We start from the raw sequence: 17,609 nt of genomic DNA, 5'->3' as shown, positions 1-17,609 counted from the left end.
TATTTGAACCTGAAAATAAGCCCAAGCCCAAGGTCCAAATCCAGTTAAATTAAAGGTTCAACCCGTAAAAACTCTCAGAAAATTAAGCACAGTCTTCTTTTAAAAGAATGATCTTTAATTTATATAAAATTCATTTGTTCAAATAAATTTTAAATTGTCTAACTTCCTAGCCGAACAAGTGAATCCCATATATTTCTCTTAAATTAACTATTCAAATTGCTAGCATTTAATTGACGTGAATCTCAAGCCAAAAGTATTGACTTGGCTGTCCAAAGCTCTTAATTGCCGTGTATCTCAATCCAGAAGATTGATTGGACCGTCAAAAACTCCCCCACTGGCCACAAACCAGCATCACTCCAATAATTCTCTTCTTAATTTGCAGGAAAGACTCAACCTAATTAGGAAGTGTGAAATTTGATATCATCAAAAAAAAAAAAAAAAAAAAAACCCTTTGGATAAAATCTATCAAGTTTGAACTCGAGCTTTAGATTCGAACTTGTTTTAGCTAGCCAAATTAACATTAATTCTACGTTATAAAATGGCTAAGTGGAACATTATAAGTTTACATAAATTCTTTCGAATTATAAGACACGTGCGTTTCTCGTGGTGTTTCAAATGCGTCTATCCAGAAGACTCCTATACGTTTGTCCTCAATCTGATTCTCATGGCTTTTAGAAGACTCAAATTTCCTCGCCAATATCTGTACAACTATAATACGAACGAGCATATTTGGCTTTAAAATAAAGTCGTCACGAGCATGATACAAGTATGTATAGAATCCAACACTAGAACTTGTAACATGACACACGACCATTCAGTTGATCTACTCGTTGTATTGAGGATTGAGTCCCAATATGTGCTCTCGCATGAAGTCATGCCGTGTCAGAATACCAACAATTGGAGGCCTCTGCAATGTATTCAAAAAGAAAACAGTCAGTACAAATACAACTTTGTTATAAAATGTCACTGAAAGGCAGTTCCATCAAGAGGGCCTGAGTTTCAATCTTTCATCATCTACTACAAACTAATCATCAAGAGAGAGAGAGAGAGAAGCTTACCCCTTGGCTCTTTGGTACAACACACATGTGCCTGAGACCAAGTTGCCGAAAGAGAATTGCGGCTTTGGCCAGCGACATCGTCTCGACCACTGTGTATGGAGATGCATTGGTGATAGGATGAAGATCAACATACATCTCCATCTCTTCCTCTTCAATATCTAGATCCTCAAGTTTGATTCCCTTACCAGACCCTGCCTTGGAAAAATCAAATGCAGCAAATCTTTGAAACACATCAGCTCCAGTAACCACCCTATCCTTTGAAAAATTCTTTCCCTTCAGCAAAACTAGCAAATGAGACCTCAAAACAACCCCGCACAATTCTGGTGCATCTGAGAAAGGCGGTTCATCAATCACGGGGAACCCATTATGCCCTGTTGTTTTCAAAGCATGTAATATGTTCCCCACCTTTTCAACACCAGAAAAGGTGATCAATGGACCCGAAACAACGTCACGTGCAACCAAATGCTTCATGTAAGGTTCTGCATGGGCATCCAAGTAAGGCAATCCCTTTATTTTCAGTATTTGGTCATAGACACCCTTGTTGAAGTTATCAGCCACAGTTTTTGAGATTAGAAGAACCAACATAACAAGGGGAAGCAATAATAAATCATTGGTGAGCTCAAGCAATATAACACACAGGGAAACTGTCATTCTCATGGTTCCACCAAGAAAGGATGCAGCTCCAAGAAGGGCATAGAGACCCATGTCAAGGGTAGAGATTGATTCAAACAATCTCCCAACAAGACGACCATAGGAAGCTCCAGCTAGTATGACAGGGATAAAGAGACCAGCGGGAATAGCAATGCCATAAGTGATAATTCCAAGGCAGTAGATAGCACCAAAGAAGATGAAAAGACTGGAGATATGAAATTCATTCTTGGTACTAGTGCTGAATAGGTTGCGAATGGCATCATCATTAGTGTTTAGAAAGAGGGAGGCAAGGTCGTTGTAGTACCCTGTCGGGCACTGGAAGCCTTTATAGTTTCCAGATTCACCAACGGTGGGGCAGCTCACTGTCAGGTCTGTGGGGCAAGAGATGCACTTTGCAAGCCATGGCAGCCCAAAAGAACAACACGATGTCAAGAGGGAGATGGCGATAACTAGTAAGATCTTGGAAACAGCACCTCTTCTGCAGCAGCAGGAGAAAGAGTGGGAAGTAAGAATTGGTATAAGAACAAAATCATTTTTTATTTAAGTCAAAGCCTCTGGTCAACTTTGGCTGCCCCAATGGAGTTGGCATAGTGACATGGTTTATCAAAAACAAAGTTACAAAAAAACAAATTGATGATGATAAGGAAGCATAAATGCTTGTAATGCTTTCATTTTACCAACTACGCTTTCATGTTACCATCTGTACTTCTTATGTGAGTAAACCATTGCCAACAAAAATAATTGAATAGGAAAACATACTCGTTGATGATGCTATACGTACGAAGGACCTTGTCCACAAAATAGTTATATATGCTTCCAAGAATGCCTCCAATAATTCCTAGGAAGATTACTGCTAATATATCTGGGCCACTATATGTTGACGTGGCAGAACTGACATCATACATTATAAGACCTCCTTGGCCAAATAGCCCACATTTTCCTGTGGAACAATATTGTATGAAAGCTCTCAAAACTATGGCGACTACTGCTGTTGTGAAAAATGTCCTCCAAAGAAGAGCACTCCGCCACCTGAAGCAAGGGCAAAGAAGAAGCACTTGGGTTTTCAGAAATTACAAGACATGTTAATGTTAACAGAAGCCCAAACAAAGCTTAAATGTATAAAGCTAAAATTTTCCACCTCAGCAGAATGTCTTGCTATCGAATCAAACAGGGTTACAACAAGGACAGGAAACTTCCGCTGGGGTGGGGGGGGGTTGGTGCAAAGTGAGAGCATTAATACAAAATGATAATGGATTCAGGGCCAAATTCGATTAACAAAATTCTGTCCCCAATAGGAACAACACAGTTCTGCCCCTGCTACAATGGATTTAAATACCAGCATTCTGATTGCTGTCTTTTCCATAGTTTATTTGGAAAAGAAAATTTTCTTGATTTGATTACTGAGTTCATTTTTATGGACGCCCAGCAGCAAATGTCACAAAAACATTTTGCAAATGCTATGGAACAGCTGAAATAGATGGCATGCATGGAAAACCTTGTGATCATGAGGCAAAACTTGTTAAAATTAAATTTATACTAGCGAATGATCAGTTTTAGATGCTTTGGGTGCATACACCCAATTATATTGGATGACATGGTCTGGAATGGGGAGGCAATCTACTAAGTACCAGTTCAGAATATGGTATAACAGAGTGAGTACATTTCATCATTTCATGTGTGGGTAAAAGCTATTTGAAAACATAAAGATGCAGATATACTCAAAAAGAATATCATAGTACAATTGATTGCATAACAAAATGTATGATTTGACTAGCTTAACAATTAAATTTCATGGACACATTACTACCTAGAGCTGAAGATATAAAAATGTAAAAAAGCAAGTCCAAAATATATCCCTTTCGTAAAATCTAAACCACTCTAAAATTTAATATTATAAATTTAACAAACCCAAGGAGACCAATTTTCAAACAAAAAAAAATGAAATACAAAACATTACATGTTGATTCCTTACACCATATGATGTAATATACAATATTGGTATATCCATTGCCTTATATATCCTTCTTAAGTAACTCTCACCAAGACATTTCCGTCGAGAGATATATTTTGGGAAAATTTCACAAAACCCCTTTGAACTTTCACGCATTTTGAAAGTACTCCCCTTAAGTTAAAAAACTCTCAATTAAGAGTATCGAACTTTCAATTACCCCATTCTATTAGAATTTTCGTTAAATCTTGTCAAAATTTAAAAAATACCCATATTTTTTTATTAGAAAAAATAAAATAAAAAATTGTAAAGATTCCGACTTTTATTTTATTTTTATAAAAAAACATCTTTGCAATTTTTATTTTTTTTTTGTAAAGAAAAAACAGGGGTATTATGGGAATTTTGAAAAAAAATTAAGAAAATCCTAACGGAATGGGGTAATTGAAAGTTGGATACTGTTAATTTAGAGTTTTTAAACTTTGAGGGGTAGTGTCAAAACGAGTGAAAGTTCGGAGGGGTTTTTTGAAGTTTTCCCATATATTTTTGTAACCCAAAACTTATCAAAACTCACTAAAACAAGTCAAAAGACATCGTAAGTTAAGAATTTCAGTATTCCTAGTGGGTTTTTATTTCAGTGCCTGTGGGAGTGTGCAGTGCCATCTGTTTCGATGGAGAAGAATTTCAAAGTTGTTCCTTCTTGAACCATCAAATTAAGTTTATAAGTACTTCTAGTAAACAAGTCATCTAACAGAGCTCTATAACTTCCTAGTCATGGACCTTTTATCCACATACAACATATGAAAATGATTGCCATTGTTTCAAGATTGGGGAAGAATCATGTAAATAAACACGGGAAAGAAACAGAAAAAAACAAATGTTCATTGTTAATGTATGAAAGATTTAAGTCATTCATCAAAAAAAGCAAGGTGCACTAGAGAGAGAGAGAGAGAGAGAGAGAGACCATGAAGCTGCCTCTTCTAGGGCAAACAGGACACCACCAACTGGAGCACGAAAGGCAGCAGCTACACCAGCAGCCGCACCACAAGTGATCATGTCTCGTCGGTCCCGGTCATTTTTGAAGTATCTTAGCCATGTCCAAGTTAAATGGTACTTGCGAGAACCACCTTGCCCAAGTAAATTGGCTATGCAAGCACCTGTGTGTACCATAGGCCCTTCTTTACCCACCACAAAGCCAGCAGAAACACCAAGAATGGAGCCAAAAATCTGCAAAATCAAAGTTATGAACATAAGAGAAATGCTTGAATTTCTTTGTCCTTAAAAGTATAAGGAGTTATCTCAAACTAATAATTTTGTTTCACTATTCAAACCTATCTCAAGTGAAAAGAGATGGAGAGAGATGTTAAGTAATGCAGGTAATAGTGAAGAGAGATATTACATAAAATACAGAGCTGATAGAAAGTATGATCATAGATAGGGTAAAAATTACATGTGATGGTACTGTTTAATTGATGAGATCAATATTTGGCCTCAATTTAATGAAAATTAAGGATTAGTTGAATTGATTTAAACCTCTGTCTGTACACAAACAGGTGATCCAAGCTTCTCAATAGATGTTCGCCTTTTGCTAAGCCTCTATTGTGTAAGGAAAGATCTTGAATTTCCATTTTGTTTCCATTCATGTTAGTAGAGAGAGGGAACACAGACGTCCATTCACCTTTACAAAGAGAGTGCTTGGAGCTAGCATTGAATAAGCATCCACGCCATTGAGATAGGCTTTCACCTCAGGAATACCAGAACCTGCTGCCGCTGGAGCAATGAAAGCACAAAGAACTGCAGCAGCGGCAGCTAAAACCACATTGCAACCAGCATATGCTGTAAAAGCCTTGTAATATCTGCACTGGAACCACTTTAGTGTCAATGTTATTATCTCTCATGCACATATAATTAAAAATTAAGAAATGTGTCCCATCAGAATGAGAAGGTACGACACTGCTCTCAGGAATCTTCCAATGCAGCAGTTGCAAAAATTTTGTGGATTAATACTCTTTGGTTTATGGAGAGAAGGGAGATTGATACAGGCAGCAAGAAGTTCATGGAAAGTAAATCCAAATACATAAAAAATCTTAGAAATTTGGTTTACAACCAATGCAAGGCCCACTTGAAATTTTCTAGTCATATGTCGGCAGTTCATGTTTTCTTAGTTTCTGGAGACCAGGCATATTTGTCTGATTTCAAGATCTACAGGAATGGGCTCAAACAGTGACCCGTTAGTCTTATTTTGATTTTTTGGGTCCTCATAATAATTTGTTTTAGTACATTACAGCTAAGTGTCCCAGTTTCTTTAGTGTTTTTTTTTTTTTAAAAAAAAAAATTAGGAAATCCTAGTCCAAGTAGAGTAGATACAAGTAGCATATATATCTGAAATATGTCACTTTATTCAGATAAAGTTGAATACAAAGAACTTATAGCAGCTTTTGATGCAGGAGTAGTCTCACTTGTGCTCAGACATGAGACCACTAGTCAGCAGCAACTTGAAACCAGCTATGTTCTCGACTGCAATATTATTGAAGAAGCCAACTATTCCAGTACCTAGCCCAATAAGAAGTGCAAATGCCCATTTGAGTAAAACGTACTGAAATATCTGAACCTTCTTCCTTGACCTCCAGTCCTGCTTAAATAATTCATTTTCAACAATCCTGAAATAGAACAAAAAAGTAAATTCTCTTATCATCTTAGCCTTCAGTCAATATAGAAACAGACTCTTGGATAAAACTGAGATAATTCCTAAAGTTTCGATGTGTCGTTCTGGTCAGCATGGAAATGGAATTGTGACATGATCAAAAAACTTGTAAATGCAATTGTTACACAGAAAAACATGGGAAAAAAAAAGAAGAAATTATTTGTATGCAAAGATGAGAAATAAATATAAGTAGCTACATCAAAGGCCTACACACCTAGCCACATAAAAGACACTAAATTGAAATCAGAAAAAAGACATGGCTGGAAACAGAGACACATCTATGTAATAGCTTGCAATATAGCAAATACTGCTTAAAATGCATTTTTTTTTGAAGTAAAACTCTATATGGTGCATAATAAAGCACCATATAGTACCCAAAACAACCAGTTGGGCACTGCACTATGAACTTAAAATCACAGTCAGATTATCTCTTCTTCCTTTACGTTTTCTTCCCTTTTTTCAAGAAACAAGTTTTATTGATTGAATGAAAGAAATACAAAGATAAAGGATGGGAATGCTTCAAAATAACACAAAAAGACTTAAACCAACTCAACAAAACCCAAAACTAATTAATAAGGCAAATAGCTCAGAAAAAAAAAAGACGAGGATAGTAATGACCCCTGAAAATTGTCGGGTAGAAGCCCCACTTTTGGCCAAGAAATGTACCTATTAATGAAAAGTGCTAAAGGCACATCTAGGATCCAAACCTAGCTTACAATTTCACAAAGAAAAATAGAGCCACGGACCATGAAACCCAAGAAATAAGAAGCAAATCACTGTTCAGCAGGAATTGACTCACACCTCGAGCTAATGCGTCACATAGATCTTCCAAGAAAATTCAGTCCAGCATGGTTTCTGTATCCTATAATATACTAGCATCTCTCTCATTCTAATTCATCCACAAAGTCGCTAGCATACCACTAGTTCTTAAATCTTTGCCCCTTCTTTACAGAGAAAATAAACAATAAAGCTAAATATTCTTCAAGACCCACAAAACAGCAGCCAGGATGGCAACCTCTAGCAAGGGGAACAGGAAACTGGCAATAAAACAACAAAATAATTATTAATTCCCACTCCTTGCACATCACACAAATGTGCTAAGGGTCTTGTTAGATGTCCTAAGTTGAAGCATTTTGTCATTATTTTTCTTTTCATGCACAAGAAACCATCCCTCAACTTGGAGAGGAACTTTGGCCTCCCAAAACCAATGTTGGGTGATCTCAGGAAAAAAAAAAAAAAAAAAAATCAATCTTGGATGAAGACAAACTGAGTTCAAGTTGTTATGAAGACAGTGGAAGAAAGATTTAGAGGTAATCAAGGCACTATTTTCGAAAATAACAACAGTCTCATCCAGAGTGCAAATCAATAACTTCCAAAACTTGAAGAAGAGAACTCAAGAAACTTCATTAGATCTCCATCCATATGAACACACACAGATTTAAGTACCAAAAAATCCAATAGATCATAACATAAGCCTCTAGTTTCTAAAAAGACAAGGAAGAGCTTCAAAAAATATGGAAACCCAACCACAAATTCTCTATAAATAGAAATTTAAGATCCCTTCCCAACGATGAAAATAAAAAAGTAAGAGAACTGAAAAAGACAGCCCTTTGAAATGACTGTTCAAGGACCTTCATGATCTTCTTGAACTGCCAATTCGGCAGCAATCAGTTTCTAATAGGACACTTTTTAATTCTGGAGTGCTGGAGCCAATGCTCTCTTAGAAAAATTCATGGCCGCTTAATTATCAAGCTTTCTCCGTCAATCTCACATTTCTTAACCCTAGTCCTCCCCAAATTAAGGTCAATGACAACATCCAAATTATCCAAGTAATTATTACCCTACTTCCCCCCAGACATAAAAAAACCCTTTAAATACTTTCAATTTTAAAGACCAAAAAATTTCTGCATATATCTGGCTTTGAGGCTCACTGGTTCAGTTTGCTGATGATCCTATTTAGCACAATACCGCTAAAATAAACAAGAAATGAAAAAGGAATCTTCTTCTTGGGAACTGGTACATCAATAAACAGCACCATTTTAGTGGAATTCATCTACAAATTTGAACGAGTCCTCTTTGTGAATTCTTAATAGTCCTAATAATTAGGGACCAATCTGCTCGTTATAGGTGAAGAACCTTAGGATCTCCTCAATAATCAAATTCAAACTTTAATGAATATTATTGCCTTCAATGTTACAACCTAAAGAAACGCTAGCCACATTTGTGTTATACTTCAAAAAGATTAGTCAAAGTAACGAAGTTACTAGGAATCAACTTATAAAACCCAATTCCGCTTAGTAAATAACCAATGTAAGACTTAGCACATATACAACACTGTCACAATTCACCCACCAAATATGAGACTTAACACATATCCATGAAATTTGGAGTGTTATATTCAAAGCTACCTCCACTCAAGTTATATTACTTGTGACTCGAACTTCAGGTGACGAAGACCATTTATATTCACCTTTTGTTAAAATTGTTGAAGCAATGGGTTTAATGTGGTTATGTTATATATGTGCATACTGGTAGCAATATATATATATGGGCTTCAAATAACTTGTTTTGCACGTTAATTTTTTTTTTTTTTTTAAAAAAATAAATAAATAAAAAACAGAAGGAGCAATTGGGGTTGCTTACTCATAGTCGAGGCTCTCAATGGGGCAAACATTGGCACCAACAATGGCAATCTGAGAGGTGGTGTTCGTCCTTTTCACCAAAAATGGTTCTTTGTATGTTATGTTTTTGTCAGATACCTCTGACAAGTACCTCTTAATCTCCTTCCCATCCCACAGACCCTCATTTTCAATGTCATGCACATCATCACCGTGGTTCATAATATTTTCTTGATCCATTTACTCACTGTCGACACTCGGTTGAGCTTTTTCCGCAACTTACTATTATACTTAATTGTTGTGTCTACCTGCAAGCACAATCCACAAAAATCCTAATCATGCTTGAAAAAACTCAGTTGGCACATCGAAAATTAACTACAAACAATATCCATATACCCTGCCGAACAAGATCTACAACTTGAGGAAAGTAATTATCACGAATATATAGTTGATAGCTCTTGATTTAATGAAAAGAAAGATGCATATGCAATGCCGTCTAAAGATGGAATGACAAAAACGAGTAGTGCAAATATGTAACTGAGAAGAGTTAAAGGAGATAATGATCCCAACAGCTCCCAGGAAATTAAGCAGAGCAATAAAATTTTCGAAATAAGAGTAGACAAATATAAGAACAAAGAGAAGAGAGAGCAACATCCACGAATGAACAAAAGAGAGGGAGAGAAAATAAAGTGATGGGTACTTACAACTCAACAAAATCTACGCATCTTCAAATCACGGTGACCCTGATTCAAAGGAAACATCACTTTCGGGAGCATTCACGGGATCTTGCAAACACATACAAAAAGTAGAATGGATGAAAAAATAAAATTGGCCCACAGCGGTTGCTATTGACCATACATATACGTTGGCGGCTTTTTGAAGAAAAGAACAAGGCGGCGATGTTGTTCTAGTCCAATTCTAAGACGCCACATGCAGAGCAAGTGTTGCGTGCGAGAGACAGAGAGAGAAGAGACTTTGGAGTATTGGCTTGCGTGGGGGAAGCTCGGAAAGACGGCAACCCAAATAGAACTATAGAAGACGTAGAATATTTCCAAATGTTGAATTTTAGATGATGAAACCTAAAACCTTAAAAAAAAACTCAAAAATCCAACTTTTACGGGTCTTTGCTGTTTTTAACACGAATTGGTGAAGTAATTTTTCAGATAAAAAAATATAAAATGCATGATATGTGAACCCCCTTGTTTGATTAATTGATTGTGAATTTGTGATAGTTGTTGCCTGCACGCCTGAGCTCCCTCTCTCCTCTTTTTATCAAATCAGAACAGCTGCCTATATCTTTATCTGGGTTGAGATCTTTAATTTTTAATTTAATAAATCAATAGTCGTGCTTTAAAAATTTGTAATTCAAGATTCCCGTTACTATTTTTTAACAAATGCATAACATTGAAAAATAATTATATCCCTCATATTAAAAAATAAAAAAGAAAAAGAAAAAGAAAATATTGGACTAAGTTTCGTAGGGGAGGTAAAAGATCTTTCTACATTTCACTTGAAAAAAAAAAAAAAAAAGAAGCATTTTCATGATTCATATCTCAAGTGTTCATCTCTTTAGCGTTCTTTTTGTTTTTTGCTTTTTTTTAAAAAAACAAGTAGATGCAAATGTGTCGTGTAGACAAAAATGCCAGAAGATAGACATTTGAAAATGTTGAGCAGCATTTTCATTATGAATTTTCCATATGATTTACAAAAGAACTATTATGGGATGATTTAGCCATCCCTATTTTTTTTTTATAAATAGAGGAATGCTAGGCTTTTAAATAAATTTTACAACAAAAAAAAAAAACTTTTACAACATGATTGAAAATGAGATAAAATCAACTTTTGAGAAACCTAATTATATTGTACCACATCGTGTTGTAAAAGTTTTTTTATAACTTTTATTTGTAAGTCTAGCATTTTTCTTATAAGAATAATGCTATGCATTTCACATCGACTAAAGTAGTATGTTTTAAGTAGTTTATCTTTCTTTTTTTTTTTTTTTTTTTCAAGTGATTAACATAAAAAATTAGTGTGAAAAATAACATTAATCCGTTATAGCTCCAAAGTATTGAACTTGCTTATGATGATAAAGAGACTACAACCGTCGCAAAACCTTGCTCTAATTGCCATGTGTCATTGACAATCCACTTAATTTTTTTTTAATTTTTTTAATTTTTAATTTTTTAATTTATCAATTATGATGTGCAAAAAACACACGATCACAATTACAGTTAAATAAGGCGAGAACAATCACACTCAAAATAACACCAAGATTTAAGTGGTTCTCTCAATGTGAGGAACGTCCGCTGGCGAAGGCGATTACGAAAAAATTCACTATGAAAGATGGAGTATAAAAATATAATAGAGAAAAAATCACTCATACCCCAAAACCCCAATACACCAAAATTTCACTATCATACAATAGAGATTTAGGGAGATTAATCCCTAAAGAGAAAACAAAAGACAAAAATACAACTTCTTCTTCTTTTGCTGGGATCCAATGTGGTGGCTGGCCTCTCTGTATTTTTTCTCACTCTGCAGCGTACACTCACTCTAGTCTTTTTCTTGCTTGCGGCGTCTCCAACATATGCGATCCCACAACTGAAAGAAAGCACTAAGTGGTGTTTTTCTAATACCTACAGCAGCCCACTATGCGGCTCTGTTCTGCTGCTCTTCAAACAGCAGCCCACAAATACACTTGTGCTGCTCTGTTGGTGTTTTTCGCACACCCTAACAAGAGGACCAAAAACATGCTTTTATAAGCATGAAGGTCGGTTGCCTTTTCTCTCCTCTTACAAGTCAATGAAGGAGTTTTATTTTACTACTCCTAGTATGATTCGTAAAAGGGTCTCCACCTCCCAAAAGGAAAAAGCAATGGTCCCCACCAACTTTGAATGCAGTCACACGTCAACAAATTATAATATCACAAAAAGTAGAGCTCAAACTCCGGTAGAGCCCAAATCTTTATATAACTTGAGAGAGCAAAAATTAGGCTCAGTATACTGATGTCAGCTCTGAGCCTGGACCGACCTTAAACAACACTACAGTCGACTAAACTGGGGATTCATTTTCCGCCATATATGCAACCTTGTCAATAGTAACACTAACACTAACTGGTTTTACCCCAAAAAACGCATAGACAGGAGAAGCCATCAACAATACTGATGCTGTTCATGAAAGAAATCACAATTAAATTGTTTAAGTACAAGTTCACAATTGCTCCCATAACAGACCAGAGGTTTCAAACAACAGTACATGCAAGGATCCAAAATTTTCAGGGCATTCAAGTCAAAGCCCAACAAAACCCTACCAACTGCTTCTTCCTACAAAATACTTTAAAAAACATAGTCGGTTTGACTGTTCTCATGCCTAGTCAGGGAGTATTTGCTCATTGTCAGCATCTGCTTCAGTCTCAATCTTAGGCTTTGATGGAGCCTGGGAACCAGGGGGCTGCTTCTTCTTGATCCCACTGACAATGTCATCAATCCTAAGAAGCATGCATGCAGCTTCTATGGCTGTCTTAAAGGTTTGCGCCTTCACGTTGTAGGCATCCCAAATCTGACAATATTTGAATAAGTAAACATACGCTTCATTCACTAGCATATTTGAAAGCAAAACACACAGAACTTGGTTTATATTCCTCCAAAAAATAAAAAAACTTGGTTTATAATACTATATTAAATTAAAATATTAACGAATAAGATATCAAGTTCCATCATTCCATATCATCTGAAACAATTTGCTACAAGTGATTATTTCGGGAAATTAATGAACCATTTCAGATAAGTTTGTGGTCCATACACTAGATTTAGAACAAAAAAAAAAAAAAAAAGACATTGCTTCTGTTACCCTTGGATTTCTAGTGATTGAAAGAAATTACACCAAACAACACAAGAACAAAAGCCCACATAGAACAATTTCAACGTACCTTCCACTCCTTCATGTCAGTAACAGCTCCAGTGTTTCCATCTATGCCAATCCAGGCATTTTCACCATTTGCATGCTACAGTAGTTTAAGACTAACAAATAAGAACAGGTATGTACTTTAAAATATATTTGTCAACTCCATATATCTTCTTGTGAAGAAAAATGATTACCTTTCCTTGCAGCACAGTCATAGTTCGAATCACATTCACCCCACAATTCTGTGCTAAAGTACGGGGTATAGCCTCAAAAGCTATGGCAGCAGCTTCATAAGGCCACTGTTTTATAACCACAAAGCATAAACAATTAAGATAAGCATTACAAAATCATGAAAATGATTGTCCTTAATTTTTCCACTAAAAAATGATTGTCCTTAAAAGTACTTCAGACTTGGATTTACATGATAGTGACCAAACAACACAAGAGACGACCACTCACCTTTTCTATGCCTTCAATAGATGAACTCTTCTGCTTTAAAGTAGCAGAGACAGTTAACTCTGTAGCACCACCTCCAGGAAGAAGTTTTGGATTTTTTATTATGTTCCTTGCTACAGACATGGCATCCTGTAATAGAAATAGGATTCAGAACACAGTCCTACCCAAACAGAATAATTTTGATGCTCACATCATTAAGTACCTGCAAGTTTCTTTCCACTTCGTTCAAGAGATCCTTACTGGCACCTCTTAAAAGTACAGTACAAGCTTTTGGATCTTTGCAGTCAACAATGAATGCAAAAAATTCATCCCCAATTTTCTTCACTTCAAACAGCCCAGCTCCAGTACCAACATCAGACTCCAGCAATTCATCTGGTCTGTTCACAATAACGGCATCACATGCCTTGGCTATTCTATTATTGTCTGTCTTCCTCAACCTTCTGATTGCACTGATTCCATGCTTGCACAGATAATGGCATGCCAAATCACTAAGACCCTTCTCTGTGATTACTAAGTCTGGTTTGAACATCACTATCTGATCACAAAGGTTCTTAATGTATTCTTCTTCCATTTTTAACAGGACTTCCCAATCCTCTTCTCTAACCAGTTCAGCATTTGTTTGGTTCTCACCCTTTTTGTACTCGAGGGGACAATCCAGAAGAATGATGCGTGGGTTGACAATCTTTCTCCTCATTTTTCCAGGGGCAACTACATCTTTGTTAATCATAACTCCTTTAAGAACTCTTGAATCTTCCAACTGTCCACCAGGGACCTTCTCAACCTTAATGTACTTCTTAATATCCACTTCGCGCAAGCCTTGCCCAAGATCAACACCAACTGTTGTTGTGGCATCTATAGCTAGATCCTGAAAGTTTACCAAAGAAAACATATTAATTAAAACAACTGATATAATGTTAAAATGCAGTCTCCATATAATGGTAAAAGAGACATTTGTGGTTGCTGAGGCCATGCTTTATACAATGTTTTAAAAAGAAGAAAGAAACAAATAAAAAGGAACAGGTGAAATATAACAATGACTTGGCAGGAAATTAGGTGGATGCAAAAGGATCTTCTATTGACATTAAAAAGTAAGGAAACAGCACGGCAATTTTAATGCAAGTTCATAACGAATTTTAGATCCAGACTTTTATATTTAAGGGGAGAGGAAGATGTGATAAAAATAAATAAATAAATAAAAACTCTGAAGCACAAATCTTAACAGTAGAGTTTTTGAATCTTTTGATGAAAAACAATAAACATCAACGTGAGGTTCCACAGCTCATCTTACCCCCCTTTATTGAAGCATAAGGCACATATCTCAATTTTGCATGTCTCAAAGACAAAGGCGTACCCACATTTTGTGGCAACATCTAAAGGATCTAAGCATTTTTAGAAAGCCTTAAGATGAATAAAGAAAAAGAGAAAAGAATGGTTATCAAGACACCCACATGAACAATCTTGAAAAATAGAAGATACTTACAGCAATTAGATCCCCAAACTGACTAGTGAATTTTGTGCCTATACAGCTCTTAACCAGCCCCAACATTGTTCCACCTGCCACATAATTCCATACATTATGTGCACAATACAAAAGCAAGTCTAAGCTCTACATAAGGAATCTACAAGCTTTTTTCATCATAAATAAATGTTACAACTTCCATGTGCAATAATTGAGATAGCTAGCATCAATGGATACGATGCATATTCCCACAAATAAGATGTGAACTACTTCCCTAGAAAAAAAAAAGCAAAAGATGCGTACTTGTCTAGCTATTGCTCATTAGAGACAGTTATAAATAAGAAGCAACTACTTGTCCAACAACTCAGGTGTTGCTCAAGTTAATCACTTAAGCGCATGAGTACCTAAAGTTGGCTTCTAATATTGCTCGGTATCCTAATCTTACTTCTTCTTCTTCTTCTTCTTCTTTTTTGCACTAGCCACACATGCATATGAGGTTGAAACTGTGATCCAGCCCCTCATCCCTTATTTATGAGATGGGAAGATGCTATTGGTCAAGAACCATCCTTCAATCTAATTGATATAGGTGAAGGATACAACCTAGAAAACTGAATCATCACTGTATCTCTACAAGCTTGCCCAATGTCAAATTTTTCAAAGTTGATTGTTGAAAATGAGCCCAAATCAGAAGTTGAACAATCAATCTACGATAACAATTGAAAAAAAAGAAAAAAAAAAAAGAAAAAAGAATGGACTACATTTTTAAAAAATAAGAAAGAAAATAAATCATATGCCAGAAAATCCTGTGACTAATCTAACATGCAGTTGCGCGAAAAAAATACACACTTGTCATTCATAAGTAACATATGTTCCTCCAATAAAGAGGAAAAGGAAAGCATAATCGGTAGAAGATTGCGGCAATCAAGCAATTCACTCCTGGTTTAGGAATGGACAAAGTATGCTCTCAACTGAACATCCTGGTCTGAGAACCAACAGATTCTTGAGAAATCAATACTAAAACACAAACAAAATAAAAGAAAAACTTACGGTCCTTCACATCAATGGGCATTGCAATTTGGTCAAGCACAGCAATAGCATCCTCCAGAGCTTTGTTATAGGCTGTAGATCAAATAAAGCTTGGACATATCATTACTAAAAAGTGATTAGCCACAAGCAAAAAAGAACTATCATAAGTACTAGCAACATTACCTCGGCAGATAATGGTAGGATGGTAATTTTTGTCAATAAATGCTTCTGCAACGTGGAGCATTTCACCAGCTTCAACAAATTTTTTAGCCCAAATGTGAGAAACAAGGAATATATTAACATAAATTGTACCATAGAAATAGATTCCTTCTTCACAAGCACTTGCATTCCTCACTCAAGTATAGACGCAGCTAATTAACCCACAGGCTAAATGTCATGAGACTGTGAAGTCAAATTGGAGCAATCAGAAACAGACTTCTCTAAACTTATCACTCACTCAAAAGACAAAAACAATCTGTCACACTCCACAAAGGAAATATTTGTTGCAAAGATGAGTATGACAGTCCAGATGTTGTATGGTCAAAACATACCAAGAACGATGACTGATGTTGTTCCATCTCCCACTTCTTCATCTTGCGTGCGGCTTAGTTCGATCATTGACTGCTACCAACACAAAATGGAACATACATCAGAAGAATAGACACGATGGAACACCAGAATTCCAAGAGAGTACCAAAAAAAAAAGAAAAAAAAAAAGAAAAAAAAAAGCAAGAAGCAATAAAAAAGGAATTTATGCCGAACAATATCGTAAATCAGTTGAGAAAGAGAGAGAGAGAGAGCGTGCTTTTGCAGCTGGGTGTGCAATATCTAACTCACGCAAAATAGCATTTCCATCATTAGTCACCACAATTCCTGATAGCAACAAAGTTGGAAAAAGAAAAGGAAATAAGAAGCCAAGACAGAAAATGCTGTCGAAAATCTTTGATTTGCAATGACATTACCATTCGTAAAGAAATCCCATTTTTTCTTTCGTTAAAAAAAGGCATATATATTATGTATAATGATGAATGTATCGAAAGAAAAAAAAAAAAAAAAACTCTTTTACCTCCAGCAGCATCGAGTAGCATCTTCAACATGGATCTTGGACCCAATGTTGTGCGAATAATGTCAGCAACAGCCTGTCCAAGTATAAATTAAACAAAACGAAAATAGAAAAAAATCAAGAAATGCTTGGGCGTCGCATATGATAAGCATCACAAATTCACAATACAATGCGAGCTACGGAAAGAAAGAAAGAAATGAATATCGCACCTTGGAAGCCTGGATATTAGCATGTTGCACCTTGCTTCCGGACTCGCGTTTCAAAGAGTCCTCTGCACAGTGAATCCATTAATTTAAAGTAAGGACAGATAAACCAAAGAAAGAAACGCAGATCACACTTACTGAGAACAAGCACCGGTGCGTGCATGATTTTCTTCTCCTTCTTCTTCTTCTTCTTCTTCTTCTTCTTACTTCCCTCTACGATTCAGTCTACCACTTAAACCCTAACACTAGAGAGAAATAAGAAAACCTCACACCTTGCCTCTCACTTAAATGTTTAAACGCAACACACGCTTCCTTCCACGAGCTTTATAAACGTACTACTAGAAAACCCTCGAATCCGCTTTCCGCTCTTTTTTTTTTTTTTTTAATGCTTTAATTTTTTTTCTTCAAACTGGCGTAGCATGTCAATTAGCTAGGTAAACCTCAGAAACATCAAACATTTATCAATAAAAAAAGAAAAAAAGAAACATCAAACATTATGCTACCACAAAATCAAATTCCAGCA

General features: G+C 35.9%; 2 protein-coding genes across 4 annotated transcripts; both read right to left on the bottom strand.

The window, feature by feature from the left end:
* Positions 1-437: 437 nt before the first annotated feature.
* LOC132184986 (chloride channel protein CLC-c) lies at positions 438-10,094 on the bottom strand. 2 transcript variants are annotated; one of them, XM_059598794.2, is made up of 9 exons: positions 9,835-10,094; positions 9,681-9,719; positions 9,002-9,284; positions 6,114-6,314; positions 5,333-5,510; positions 4,619-4,881; positions 2,469-2,738; positions 1,059-2,187; positions 438-907 (listed from the first exon to the last, which is right to left on the bottom strand). In XM_059598794.2, exons 3-9 carry the CDS (start codon positions 9,214-9,216, stop codon positions 824-826), a joined length of 2,340 nt encoding a protein of 779 aa, XP_059454777.1. In that variant the 5' UTR covers positions 9,217-9,284; positions 9,681-9,719; positions 9,835-10,094; the 3' UTR covers positions 438-823. The 2 variants fall into 2 exon arrangements, with proteins under 2 accessions (XP_059454777.1, XP_059454778.1); XM_059598795.2 differs by lacking the exons at positions 9,681-9,719; positions 9,835-10,094 and having other exon boundaries at positions 6,208-6,314; positions 9,002-9,085.
* Positions 10,095-12,144: 2,050 nt separating this feature from the next.
* Positions 12,145-17,398, bottom strand: LOC132184779 (T-complex protein 1 subunit gamma). Of its 2 annotated transcripts, XM_059598528.2 has the most exons (13): positions 17,225-17,398; positions 17,093-17,154; positions 16,887-16,959; positions 16,626-16,693; positions 16,372-16,441; positions 16,004-16,072; positions 15,842-15,913; positions 14,816-14,889; positions 13,538-14,200; positions 13,339-13,464; positions 13,074-13,178; positions 12,905-12,979; positions 12,145-12,534 (listed from the first exon to the last, which is right to left on the bottom strand). In XM_059598528.2, exons 1-13 carry the CDS (start codon positions 17,247-17,249, stop codon positions 12,346-12,348), a joined length of 1,671 nt encoding a protein of 556 aa, XP_059454511.1. In that variant the 5' UTR covers positions 17,250-17,398; the 3' UTR covers positions 12,145-12,345. The 2 variants fall into 2 exon arrangements, with proteins under 2 accessions (XP_059454511.1, XP_059454512.1); XM_059598529.1 differs by lacking the exons at positions 17,093-17,154; positions 17,225-17,398 and having other exon boundaries at positions 16,658-16,693.
* Between the last annotated feature and the right edge of the window lie 211 nt (positions 17,399-17,609).

Source organism: Corylus avellana, chromosome 7, assembly GCF_965113065.1.
Source record: "Corylus avellana chromosome 7, dhCorAvel1.hap1.2, whole genome shotgun sequence".
NCBI lineage: Eukaryota > Viridiplantae > Streptophyta > Magnoliopsida > Fagales > Betulaceae > Corylus > Corylus avellana.
Note: the sequence above shows the minus strand (reverse complement) of the source record. Positions and strands in the feature narration are given on the sequence as shown.